General features: G+C 43.9%; 1 protein-coding gene across 1 annotated transcript in view; it reads left to right on the top strand.

The window, feature by feature from the left end:
• The first annotated feature begins 7,491 nt into the window (after positions 1-7,491).
• The window catches only part of RHBDL2 (rhomboid like 2), an 89,828-nt gene continuing 83,853 nt past the window's right edge, over positions 7,492-13,466 (top strand). The window contains exon 1 of the mRNA XM_058679219.1: positions 7,492-7,616. Within this exon, the coding sequence (XP_058535202.1) occupies positions 7,543-7,616 (74 nt within the window). The 5' untranslated portion in view covers positions 7,492-7,542. The remainder of the gene's footprint in view (positions 7,617-13,466) is intronic.

Here is a 13,466-nt window from a genome sequence, read left to right as displayed (position 1 = left end):
CTGTAACTCTGCCTTTCAAATAAAAGTAGGCAAATCATGAACAACAAAAAAGCATTAAAGCAAATGAAAAAGTAGGTGACAATTATCGTGGAACTAAACATGCTGTGTCTACATTTGAAGTTTGGCTCTGAGCTTCCCGGGCTGCCAGGGCAAAATGGGAAAAATCCATATTGAATAGATTTAGCCATCTGAAAGCATCATGTCATCAGAGGAGATGGACCATAAATCTTGTTTTATTTTCTGTTTCACTCGTGCTGCAGGTACTTTCTCGTGTGGCTTTCTTTTTTCTTTTTTTGTTTTTAAAGATTTATTTATTTTATTATAAAGTCAGATATACAGAGAGGAGGAGAGACAGAGAGGAAGATCTTCCCTCCGATGATTCACTCCCCAGCTGAGCCGCAACGGCCAGTGCTGTGCCGATCTGAAGCCAGGAACGAGGAACCTCTTCCGGGTCTCCCACGTGGGTGCAGGGTCCCAAAGCTTTGGGCCATCCTTGACTGCCCTCCCAGGCCACAAGCAGGGAGCTGGATGGGAAGTGGAGCTGCCGGGATTAGAACCGGCGCCCATATGGGATCCCGGGGCATTCAAGGCGAGGACTTTAGCCGCTAGGCCACGCCGCCGGGCCCTTGTGTGGCTTTCTTAGGAAGCAATAGATGATCTAGTGAAGCAGCCAAGAGGATCTGAAGTAAAATCCATATGGAATTTTCCACCTATTTTCTTTTTATTCTCCTGGTCTGCTGTGGGGGCTGGGAGGGGGACTGCTCCTTGCTGGCCACTACATCAGCATCTGGGGAGAGGGGACGGTCATTTGATGATGCCTTAGAGACACCAATGTGGCAAAGATTGTTCTGGTGGGGTTCCCTGAGTGGTTTTCATAGTTCTTTCTTCATCTTTTTAAAAAAATACATTTATGTATTTTTATTGAAATGGTAAATTTATACAGAGGAGAGACAGAAAGATCTTCCATGCACTGGTTCACTCCCCAAATGGCCACAGTGGTCAGCCAGAGCTGATCTGAAGCCAGGAGCTTCTTCCAGATCTCCTGTGCTTTGGGTCATCCTCCATTGCTTTCCTAGGCCGTAAGCAGGGAGCTGCATCAGAAGCAGAGCATGCTGTCCACCGCACAGGCATCAGCAACTGAGGAGGCACAGTCCCAATAAATACACTCCAAGGTCAGAGCACACATATTGTGATTTTCTCTGTGTCCTTGGTTTGAGTCCAGCAATCTAGTTGGGAAGTTCCCCAAGAAACCTTGCCTGGGTGACGTAAGACTTGATTCTTATGTGTGCCAGCTAGCGCAGAGTCAGGTTCGGTCTGTCAGCCACACCAGCTAACCACCTACAGGTAGATGCAGTTGCCTGGTCAGTTCTGCCCCTAGTCCCATCTCTCAAGGGAGCTGATGGATATACTGCAACCCAGCCCAGACCAGGCCACCACAGACCTGGTCTTCATGCACACCAAAAGGTGATGTGGTCTAGCCGGGGCAATTCCCAATAAACCCTACCAGGTCTGTCCCCAGCCCTGGTTTTTGTGTGTGGTGGCGTGTGTTGTGGCACTGTCCCACATCCCATTTAGCTCTCGTGTACACCCATGGGTGCTGCAGCTTAGCTAAGCCTGGCCTGCCGCAGGACCCAGCTCACAGGCATGCTTATGGGTAATGCTGCCTTGACCAGCCTGGCCCACCCTCAGACCCAGCCCACATGGTGACTTTCAGGTGCTGTAGCCATGCCCAGATCAGTCTGTCCTCAGTTCCAGCTCTCACATTCAACAGTGGAAGCATCAGCCATGCAGTAGAGTCCCCAAAGCTACCCTACCAGGACTGCCCCAGTCCTGGGTCTTGCATGTGCCAAAGGGTGCTGTAGCCCAGGCTAAGATGGCATGCCGCCTGTGTCATCATCCAGCAGCAGGTACTGCAGCCTACCTGAGTCTGGCTTACTCCCAGTCCCAGCCCTTGTATGAACTGGCAGATGTTATAGTTCAATCTGGCTGCATATTTTTTATGTCATAAAAACAAAAGATAAAAAGAACAGCCTAATGATGGTTATTTTTTTAAGGTACTTGTCTAATATGGTCCAAATAAAATTGCTTGGTTTTGGGATAAACATGTCTGAGGATACAGCTTAGAGGATTCGAAAAGTAAATCTCTTGGGTAGATATTTTATTTTATTCTTATTTTTTGGATTTATTTACTTTTATTTGAACTGTAGATTTTACAGAGGAACAAGAAGGGATAGGGACGAAGGCCTACCATCCACTGTTTACTTCACAAATGGCAGCAATGGCTACAGCCGAACGGATGCAAAGCTGGGATTTTATAGCTTCTTTTGGGTCTCCCATGCAGGTGCAGGGTCCCAAGGACTTGACCCATTCTCTGCTGCTTTCCCAGGCCATAAGCAGGGAACTGGATCAGAAGTGAAGCAGCCAGGGCACAAACTGACACCCATCTGTGATGCTGACACCACAGGGTTGAGGACTGGCCTGTTGTGCTACCACAGCAGCCCTGGGTAATCATATTAAATAGCGTTTCTTTTAGCTAGGGTACTGTGAAGTGCTTTGATAGTCAGTCTCTTCCCTGTGATCCTTTAGCACTTTGAGTGTGCCTTGTAATATGAGTGTTTTAAAAGAGGAAGTTGTAATTTGTTTATATAGGACTGTGCTTCAAAACTATAAATTCCTTGAGAATAATAACCAGGCCCTGTTCGTCTGTGTTTCCCCATCCCATCGTGTTTGAACATAGTAGGGGTAGGCACAGAATAAATATTGGTTGAGTGAATACATGGCAATTGTTCTGTCTTTGAAAGCTGACAGTCCACATTGCTGAATGAGGGTGGATTCAGATGATTCAGAAACCAAACAAGTAGGTGGTATATCCTATTTCATATTGCAGGTGACAGTGGCTCAACCAGAGTGATGTCCTTGAGGGAGACAGATGGGTTGCTTTAAAAAGACCATTTGGTGTGGTTTCATCTCCTGAGGTCCCATGGTCTAGGTCTCTCTTGTGTTGCGTATCCAGATATTCCATGTGTTCATTACTGAGTACCTTCTGTGCACTAGGCCTTGTACTACCATGCTGTCCTGGCTGAGGACAAATGAAAAGCAGCCTGCTGTCTCACTTCCTAGAACTTCTAATCCTTTAGGGGATGACAGACAATATTCAAATAATCACAACCTAATTGCAATCTTGCAAGTACTAAAGAGGAAAAGGGCCAGAGGTGATGAGTGTGTACAAATGGAGGTTTTAACTTGGCTTGGGGAATGGTGAAGACTTCCCTGGGGATAAGTTTGAGCTCAGAGCCATCGAATCAACAGGTGTTAACTAGGCAAAGAGAGGGTGGGGACATCTAGAAGAGGGGGCAGTTTACACAAGCATAAGGATAAAACACATCAGTCATCAGAGTGCCAGGTTTGAACACCTAGCTCTGCTTTTGACTCCAGTTTCCTGCTGATGTACATCTCGAGAGGCAGCAGTGTGGGAGACCTGGACGAAGCTCCTGGCTCCTGGCTTCGGATCGGCATAGCACCATTTGTTGCGGTCATTTGGGGAGTGAATCATTGGACAGAAGATCTTCCTCTCTATCTCTCCTCCTCTCTGTATATCTGACTTTGTAATAAAAATAAATAAATCTTTTTTAAAAAAAAAGATGAAAGAACTGAAATTTAAAACAGAAATCTGGTGAAAAAACTTCAAATCCTTGCATAGTTTTTACAAATGCTTTTGTTTTTAATTTGAAAGGCAGAGTTAGAGAGAAAAGGAGTGGTATCTTCTATTTGCTAGTTCACTCTTAAAGTAGCTGCAACAGCCAAGTTGGGCTGGTCCAAAGCCGGGATTCAGGAGCTTCTTCCAGGTCTCCATTGTGGGTGTGGGGGCTCAAGCAGTTGGGCCATCTTCACTACTTTCCCAGGTCATCAGCAGGGAGCTGGATTAGAAGTAGAGCTGCTGAGACTAGGTATGTGATGCTGGTGTCACAGACAGTAGCTTATTCTGGTATGCTACAGCACCAATCCCAGAAGTTTTCTTATGATGCACATTTATTTCCTCAAATATCTTGGCATATCCTCATCTCTGTACCCAAATAATGTTGATACATTCTCTGGAAATACATAATATGAAGGTTAAAATAAGAATAACTGAAATGGAAATCATTTGAAAAATGACCTCAGAGTACCAAATCATCTGTACAAAACTCAAGCTGAGGTAGGAGAGAAGCAAGAGGAAGTTCGTATTGGAGGAAATGGGGATATGAAATTATTCTAAATATCCTGTGAAGGAAAAATAAGCAAGAAATGAGGAAACAGGACTCTTCAGTGAAATTTGTTCATTTTTTATATAGCATTAGAAAAAGGTGTGTGAGCACAGGGAACAGAAAAGCAACCATAACTAAAATGGAGAAGTGTCGTAGAAAAAAATAATTACAAGAAAAAGCCTAGCAGTGAAGAAGCCATCTCTCCCATCTCAGAGCCCTTGAATTTAAGTCCTGCCTCCAGCTACCTGCCAATTCAGCCCCCTGGAGGCAGCAATAGTGGCTCAAGTAATTGCATTCCTGCCACCCACAGGGGAGATGCATCAATCTGAAAGCCATACACATTTTTAAAAGTATATTCTTTTTTAAAGATAAATTTGTTTTTATTGGAAAGGCAGATATTACAGAGAAAAGAGAGATAGTGAAGGTCTACCATTCATTGGTTCACTCCTCAAATGGCTGTCACAGCCAGAACTGAGCTAATCTGAAGCTGGGAGCTTTTTCCAGGTCTCCTATGGGAGATGGCTCCTGGATCTCTGCCTGCCTAGCCCATATGGGAAGCCTTAGACGCATGACACACTGTGCCTTTAGCTAACAGACCCCAACATGGCCTGTGCCCTGGGCATACAACAAGAAGCATGGGCTGCACCCCAGTCTCTCTTCCCTACTCTGCTAGGACTTCCTTTGTAAACAACTCTAGAAAGTCAAATGTTGCATTCATCCTGCTTTTCAGCAGGTTAGATACAATTTTTTGTGCTTGCTGACCTTTAACTTTATTAGAGGATCCAGAGAGCTAGATACATCTGTTAGCCAGTCACAATGTTGTTATCTGGAAGTACTGTTGCCACCACTCTTCTGCCTGCCGGCTTCTTCTATATAAACTTGTGACTTCTCTTAAATAAATGGACATCCTTCACCATCAGTTTGTCTCCAGTGTTTCTGCTGCAAGAAAGGCACTGTTGTCTCAATCCTTGGTGGTCTCGGGGCCTGCTGGAGAAAAGACCCCCCAAAAGTCTCCCACGTAGTGTAGAGTCCCAAGCACTTGAACCATCCTCTATTGCTTTTCCAGGCCATAAGCAAGGAGTTGGATCAGAAGTGGAGCACTGAGAATATGAACTGGCATCCATATAGGATGCTGGTACCACAGGATGGAAGATTAGCCTTTTGTATCATTGTGCCAGCTTCTTACAGCAATATATTTTCAAGAAGGGTAATAAATTAGATGAGCTCCCTAAATGTCTCACCAAGAAAGGAAGACAAAAATTTTAATCTTAGAAGTGAGAGAAAAAAAAAAAAAACTATAGCTACAGGAGAGATGACAGGATTAGATGGCACTTTGAGGACTAGGTGGGATGGCCTACCTAGCTAATCCTCTACCTCCAAGCATGGCATCCCAGAAGTGCACTGGTTTGTGTCTCAGCTGCCCATCTAGCTCCCTGCTTGTGGCCTGGGAAAGCAGTTGACCCAAAGCCTTAGGACCCTGCACCTACTTGGGAGAAGTTCCTGGCTCCTGGCTTTAGAGAACCTCAACTCCAGCCATTGTGGCCATTTTTGGGATGGGAGATCTTTCTGTCTCTCCTTCTCTCAGTGAATCTTTCTAATAAAAAATATCTTCAAATTAAAAATAAAATATGTTCTTTCAGCTACAAATCCACCTTCATGGTAGGCATTCTGTAAAAGAAAAGCACTGGGCTGCATCTATGAGGATGTTCATTGTGGCATCATTTGCAGTGGTTAAACACTAACATTAAAGAGAATGTCATCATCCAAGTTATGACTGAATGAATTGCAATAGACTTAATGCAACTTTAAAAAGAATGAGGGGTAGGCAGTCATTAGGATGCAACGCAATGAAGCTGTTGTTTGGGCTGCCCACAGCTCTTATTGGAGTGTTTGGTTGGAGTTCCAGCTCCTCTGTGCTTCTGACCCAGTTTTCTGCTAATGCTCCTTGGATGCAGCGTATGATGGATAGCAGCTTGAGTTTCTACCATCCACGTGGGAAACCTGGATGTTTCTAGCTCCAGATTTCTGCATGGCCTACTCCTGCCTGTTGCAGGCAATATGGGAGTGAACCAGAAAATGAAAAATCTGTGTATATGTATGTCTCTTTCCCTCTCTCTATTACTCTACCAAATAAAAAAATAAACACGTATGAAATAAATAAATACATAATAGACTGGAAGCGAGGGAGGAGGAAGGAAGGAGGGAGTAGGGAGAGAAAGAATATCAGAGGGATACAAATGTATATGGTGGGAATTGAAAAGAGAAAACTAAGGAATGGAGAATTCATGTGATTATGGAAGACGTAGCATTAGTAAGGAAGAAGGTCAGGATTAAAGACGTCTGATAAGAGGTGGTGGTTCCTCTTATCAGAGAGAGAGAATGGAAAATTGGTCAAGAATAACAAGAACAGCATGCAACTAAATGCCATGAAGGTCAAAAGGTGCATAGAACAAAGGTGAAATAATGATTTAGTAACAATTGGTTGAGATATTTCCAACTCCTGCCACCTTCCTTATCATTCACAATTATATCTGCTAAGGCAAGCTTCCCTTCCTGGTACTCCACATGGTGTGGAACTGGCTCTTCTCAGGCCACCAGAGGTCACTCCATCTTCCTGTGGTGGAGGATTGGCGGCAGGTAACACAGTGCCTTGAATCTGCCTTCCCTTCCTGACTTGTTCCTGTGCCAGCACAGCTCTGACTCCACTGCAGCTGGCGCAGCCAGTATCGGACGGAGATGGAGCCGGGGAGGTCCTTCTGCTCTCTGCCAACCTGCAGAGGCACATGGGTCAAACACAGAGGTGGACTCAAATATCAGCTAGGTTGTGGGCTACTTTGGATTTTTGTTTAAGATTTATTTATATTCTTGAAATGCAAAGTTAGAGTTACACAGAGAGAAAGCAGGCGAGACAGAGGGAAAGAACCTTCAATGACCACAACTACAAGAGTGGTTCCAGGATGAAGCCAAGAGCTCCGGGGTGCAGGGGCCCAAGCACGTGGCTTGTTTTCCATTGCTTTTCCAAGTGCAGGAAGTGGATTGGAAGTGGAACAGCCACTTAAGCCCCCAGCCCATAGTGCCGGCTCCCGTTGTGGGTTTCTTTGTAAGCTATTGTCTCAGTGTCCTCATTGTAAAATGAACCTGCAGAATGGATTGACTGTCAGAATTAACTGAGATAATAATAAGATTGAATGGTTATGCCAGTTCTGATACTTACAATCAGCAAATTTTTCTCCAATTTTCAGCTGATAGCTGATAGCTTTTCTTCTCTCTGTTCACTACAGGCTGCCAAGAAAGAAAGATGTTGGGCAGAGAACTGGTGCAGTGCTGGATTGGAAGCTGGAACTGGTGCTCATATGGGATGCTGCATTGCAGGTAATGGCTTAACCTGATGTGCTACAACATCAGCCCCTAAATGAATTTTTTGTTTATGATATTTTCTACTTATTACAAATACAGTTTAAAATTTTTTAATTGGGCCCAGTGTGGTGGCCTAGCGGCTAAAGTCCTCGCCTTGAACGCGCTGGGTTCCCATATGGGTGCCAGTTCTAATAGCGGCAGTCCCACTTCCCATTCAGCTCTCTGCTTGTGACTTGGGAAAGCAGTCGAGGATGGCCCAAAGCCTTGGGACCCTGCACCTGTGTGGGAGACCCGGAGGAGGTTCCTGGTTCCTGGCTTCGGATTGGCACAGCACCAGCTGTTGTGGTCACTTGGGGAGTGAATTATTGGATGGAATATCTTCCTCTCTGTCTCTTCTCTCTGTACATCTGACTTTGCCATAAAAATAAATAAATCTTTAAAAAATGTTTTTTTAATTGAGAGCAAAGAGCAGACACAGAGAGGGAGAGGGCTACCATCCACTGGTTCACTCCTCAAATGCCTGTAATGGCCAGAGAGCTGAAGCTGGGAGCAAGAAATTCCATCCAGGACTCTTACAGGGGTAGCAGAAACCCAAATACTCAAGAGTTCACAGTAGCAGGAAGCTAGAATCAGGAGCTGGAGCTCCAGGGTGGGATGTGGGCATGCTAGGCAGCATCTTAAAACCTGGGCTAAAAGCCTGCCATTTAGCTACCTTGACGGGGATGCAACCCCATCTCAAGTACTGATTCTATCTATACTTACCACAACAGTATTAGAATGGATACTTCTTGAGGCAACCCAAATAAAGAGATACAATGAAAGAAGCCTTATAAAATTTGGCACGAGAAGTCTCTAAAACAGTCCTCTCCTTGTGGAATCAAAGTGCCTCATCCTCCTAGCACAGTAGTGTGTCAGCAGGAAGCTCCACCAAGCTTTAGTGCCCAGAGTTTCTAGTGAGCATTCATTGTGTAAGCATGGCTGAGGAGCCACTGGTTGGCTCTCAACCACCAGTTGAATTCAATGTCTTTTCCTCTACCTTCCTCAGAGATTAGGTTGATATTTTATTGATGTAAATAGTACCTCCTTGTGAATTTGATTGGAATTTCTCTGATAACCAATGATGAATGATATTGAGCATTTGTACAGGATCTTACTGGTTGTTTAGATATTTTCTTTGGAGAAAGAATTAAATCCTTTTCTCCTGGAGCAGATATTTAGCTTTGAGGCTAAGATGTCCAATGTTCCTATTAGGATGCCTAGATTTCATTCTTGGTTTTGGCTCCAGAGTCCAACTTTCTGCTAACGCAGACCTTGGGAGGTGGTGGTGATGACGTATGTCACTGGGTTCCCGAGTGGAACCCAGTGGAACCCCAGTTGTATTCCTGGTTCCCCCTTTGGCCCTAGTCCAGCTCTGCTGTTGTGGGCATTTTAGGGGGTGGGAGCTAGTAGCTGTGAACTCTCCTTCTGTTTGTCTCTCTGTGTCTCCCCACTCCATCTCCTCTCAAATAAAGATACAGTTTAAATATTTTAAGAATTTTCTTTGCTCAGTTTGAAATGGAGTTATGTAATTTTTACTTTTACCAAATTTGAGAGTTTTTTATATATTTTACACAAGTCCCTTATCATATAAATGGCGTTTCCAATATTTTCTTCTGTTTTATGGATTGTCTTTTTTCCTTATAGTGTCCTTTACAGCATAAAATTTCTAATTTTATTACTTTTTTCTTTTGTCACTGGGGCTTTTGATGTCATAGCTAAGAAATCACTGGTTAACCCAAGGTCATGAAGACTTACTCCAGCAGGTTTATGACTTAGTAACTCCTTTTAAGTCTGTTATGATTTATGTTGATTTATTTTATCTATGGTGTGAGGTAGGGGATTCAACTTTGTTCTTTTGCATGTGGATATTCAGTTGTCTCCCTGATAGCTTTCATTGTTGAAAATCAATACTTTTTTTAAAGATTATTTATTTTATTGGAAAGTCAGAATTCTAGAAAGGAGAGACAGAGAGAAAGATCTTCCGTCTACTGTTTCACTCCCCAAGTTGCCACAATGGCCAGAGTTGAGCTGATCCAAAGCCAGGAGGCAGGAGCTTCTTCCAGGTCTCCCACATGAGTACAGGACAGGGTCCTGAGGCTTTGGGCTATCCTCCAGTGCTTTCCCAGGCCTCAAGCAGGGAGCTGGATGGGAAGTGGAACAGCCAGGATGCAAGCCGGTGCCCACGTAGGATCCTGGGATGCAAGCAAAGGACCCCAGCCACCAGGCTACTGCACCAAGCCAGGAAATCAATACTTTTTAAAATAGAATTTCCATTATGAGAATATTGAACCTTTAAACATGCTTTTCATTTGATTTCATTATTTATTCGTGAGAGAGAAAACAGACAAATGAAGAGAGGGAATATATACTACCATATGTTGATGATTCATCTCCCAAATGGAGACTGGGCCAGTCCAAAACCTGGAGCCTGAAACTAAATCCAGATCTGCCATGTTGGTTTAGGGAACCAAGAACTTGTGCCATCATCACAGCTTCTCAGAGTCTGCATTAACAGGAAGCCAGAACCGAGGGCAGGAGCTGGGGTCAGACTCAGGTTCTGTGAAGTGGGCTGCAAGCATCTTAATCAATGATTAAACACTTGTCCTACAGATCAATAATTTTTTAGTCAAGTGTTCAACAGCTGCAGCATGTTTGTTGCAGGCAGAAGCACTTCCTGTCCCATGTACCAATGGGCCTGAATGCTAAAATTTGCTTTGAACTGAGAGTCTAAGCCAAAACTTTCTGTTTCTTATGTCAGTGATATATCAGTTAACTCTGTTTTACATGTTTCAGGCCCATGAAATTGCTCCAGTCAATTTTTGGGTGGCCGGGGACAGCACATCGTTCTGAAGTGAATCACAGTTAATGAACTGCCGCAAACAGCACATCACTAGAAATTCTAATTATCAGGCTTTGTGAGTTGCAACAATAGAAGGCCCAAGTATATAGCTTAGGTAGGAAAGCAATTTTTTTAACTATTTATTTTGTGTTTATTGGAAAGACAGATATACAGAGAGAAGGAGAGACAGAGATATCTTCCATCTGCTGAGTCACTCCCAAGGTGGCTACAATGGCTGGAGCTGAACTGATCCTAAGCGAGGAGCCAGGAGCTTCTTCTGGGTCTCCCATGTGGTTGCAGGGTCCCAAGGCTTTGGGTCATCCTTGACTGCTTTCCCAGGCCACAAGTAGGGAGCTGGGTGGGAAGTGAGCAGCAGGACATGAACCAATGCCCATGTGGGATCCCAGCACTATTAAATCTTTTCAAGGTGAGGATTTAGCCAATAGGCTATCATGCCAGGCCCAGAAAAAAAATTTTTTTGAAATGATGTATTTTATTTTTATTAGAAAGGCAGAGTTTCAGAGAGAGAATTTCTGCTGGTTCATTCCCTAAATGGCTGTAACAGTTGGAGGGAGTCTATTCCAAGGGAAGAGCCAGAAGTTCCTTCGAGGTCTCCCACGTGGGTGCAGGGGCCCCAGGACTTGAGCCATCCTCTGCTGTTTCCCCAGGTCATAGCAAGGAGCTGCAACAGAAATTGAGCAACAGGGACTTGAACTGATGCCCATATGGGATGCCAGTGCTGCAGGCAAGAGGCTTAGCTACTATGCTATCACATATCATACTAATCCTCCATCTGCTGGTGAACTGGATGCTGGTTCATGTCCTGGTTCCTGATTTCTTTTTTTAAAGGCAGATTTACAAAAAGAAGGAGAGACAGAGAGAAAGAGGTTCCATCTGCTGGTTCACTCCCCAAGGGGCCATAATGGCCTGAGCTGAGCCAATCCAAAACTGGGAGCCAGGGGCTTCCTCCAGGTCTCCCACGTAAGTAAGTATAGTCTCCCAAGGCGTTGTGTAATCCTGTGCTGCTTTCCTGTAAGCAGGGAGCTGGATGGGAAGTGGAGCAGCTAGAGCACAAATCGGCATCCATAAGACATGCTGGTTCTTGAAGGTAGAGGATTAACCAGTTGAGCCAACGTGCTGGCCCCTGTTCCACTCCTGCTCCAGCTCCCTGCTTGTGACCTGGGAAAAAGTGGAGGGTGGCCCAAGGCCTTGGAACCCCGTACCAGTGTGAGAGATCCAGAAGAAGCTCCTGGCTTCTGGATTCAAATTAGCTTAGCTCTGGCCATTGAGGCCATTTGGCGGAATGAACAGGTGGATGGAAGATGTCTCTCTCTCACTGCTTGTCTCCGTTAAATCTGCCTTCCAAATGAAAATAAGCAAATGTTTTAAAAAAATAAACAGCAATAACAACAAAAATAATGTGGCAGAATATAACATGGAAGAGTCTGAATTTCAAGTATTTGACACCAAGAAATAGCAAGCATAAGGTTAGAACATGTATGTTTGCTCCTAGAGACACAAGATTTAAGGGATTAATGTAGGCTGTGGCCTTAACATTAATAGCTTACAGGTCTGTGAGACAAATTCTGACACAATACCTCCAGGTACTGAAGAATGCGAGTAATGCTTAGGAAGGAATTCAAAGCCACAAAAGCTGTACACACATATGTATACTCAGAGGGTTAGATCATAGATAAATAGACAAATAGATAATAGATACATGATAGGTATGCAAACTATTTATATAGTACTTTTGGAACTGGAGTTAAGAAATACTTCTTTTTTTTTTTTCTACCTGTTCACGCTGCTTACATGATTTGCAACTCTAAAAATGTCTTCCAGAAATGAAGACTAAGGATCAAAATGGACTTCCAGTTGTCAGTCTGTCTTTCTTTGGCTCTAGATTCTGTAACACTCTTCTCCTTCATTGATAATTAGAAATATTTTGGGAAGGGTGTAATGTTGCGGCGTAACTGGAAAAGCTGCTGCCTGTGACACCAGCATTCCATACAGATCCCAGTTTGGGTCCCAGATGCTCTGCTTTTGATCCAACTCCCTGCTAATAGCCTAGCAGAGCAGCAGAAGGTGGCTCAAGTGTTTGGCCGCCTGCTCCCCGCGTGGGAGTCCCAGGTGAATCCCTTGGCCCCCAGTGTTGACTTAATTCAGCCCTTGCCATGGCAGCCTTCTCTCTCTGATTCTCACTTTCTCTCCCTAGCTTTTTCTAAATAAATAAATAAATACATACATACATACATACATACATACATACATCTTTTAAAAAAAATCTGATATAATTAATGTGTTATGCTTCATACATACAGGGACTTTTTAAAATGTTCTTAGAAAACACATTGGGATAGCTCAGTGGCTAAATCCTCACCTTGCATGCTTTAGGATCCCATGGGTGCCGGTTCATGTTCCAGCTGCTCCATTTCCCATTCAGCTCCCTGGGTGGCCCAAGGCCTTGGGACTCTGTACCCTTGTGGGAGACCACGAAAAAGCTCTTGGCTCCTGGCTTCAAATTGGTACAGCTTCAGCAGTTATGGTCATTTGGGGAGTGAGCCCGTGGCCTGGAATCGATCTCTTTGTCTTACTTTCTCCCTGTAAATCTGCCCTTCCAGTAAAAATAAATAAATCTTAAAAATGTTTTAAGATAATTTGCATCAAAATAAACAATATTAAGTTGTTATAACATGTATGAACAAAGTCCAAGTAGAGACACACAAAAAAATATATGTTTGAAAAGAACCACCATCAGATAAGTCGATAAATCCCGCTAAAATTGGAGCAAGAACAGCAAATTTGTAGTGAAGTTTGGGTAGAAGAAAGGTGAAATCATAGATGCTTTCCAAATGTCTTAGGAGGACATTGTCTCAAAGAAGCAGCAGTTCATGAGTAGATAATTTGCTTTAAAAAGGGAAAAGGAAAGGCATTTAGTCCAACAGTGAAGACATTGGTGTGTGTGCTCATGTCTGTGTTGGAGTGTG

This window comes from Ochotona princeps, chromosome 2, assembly GCF_030435755.1.
Source record: "Ochotona princeps isolate mOchPri1 chromosome 2, mOchPri1.hap1, whole genome shotgun sequence".
Taxonomy (NCBI): Eukaryota; Metazoa; Chordata; class Mammalia; order Lagomorpha; family Ochotonidae; genus Ochotona; species Ochotona princeps.
Note: the sequence above shows the minus strand (reverse complement) of the source record. Positions and strands in the feature narration are given on the sequence as shown.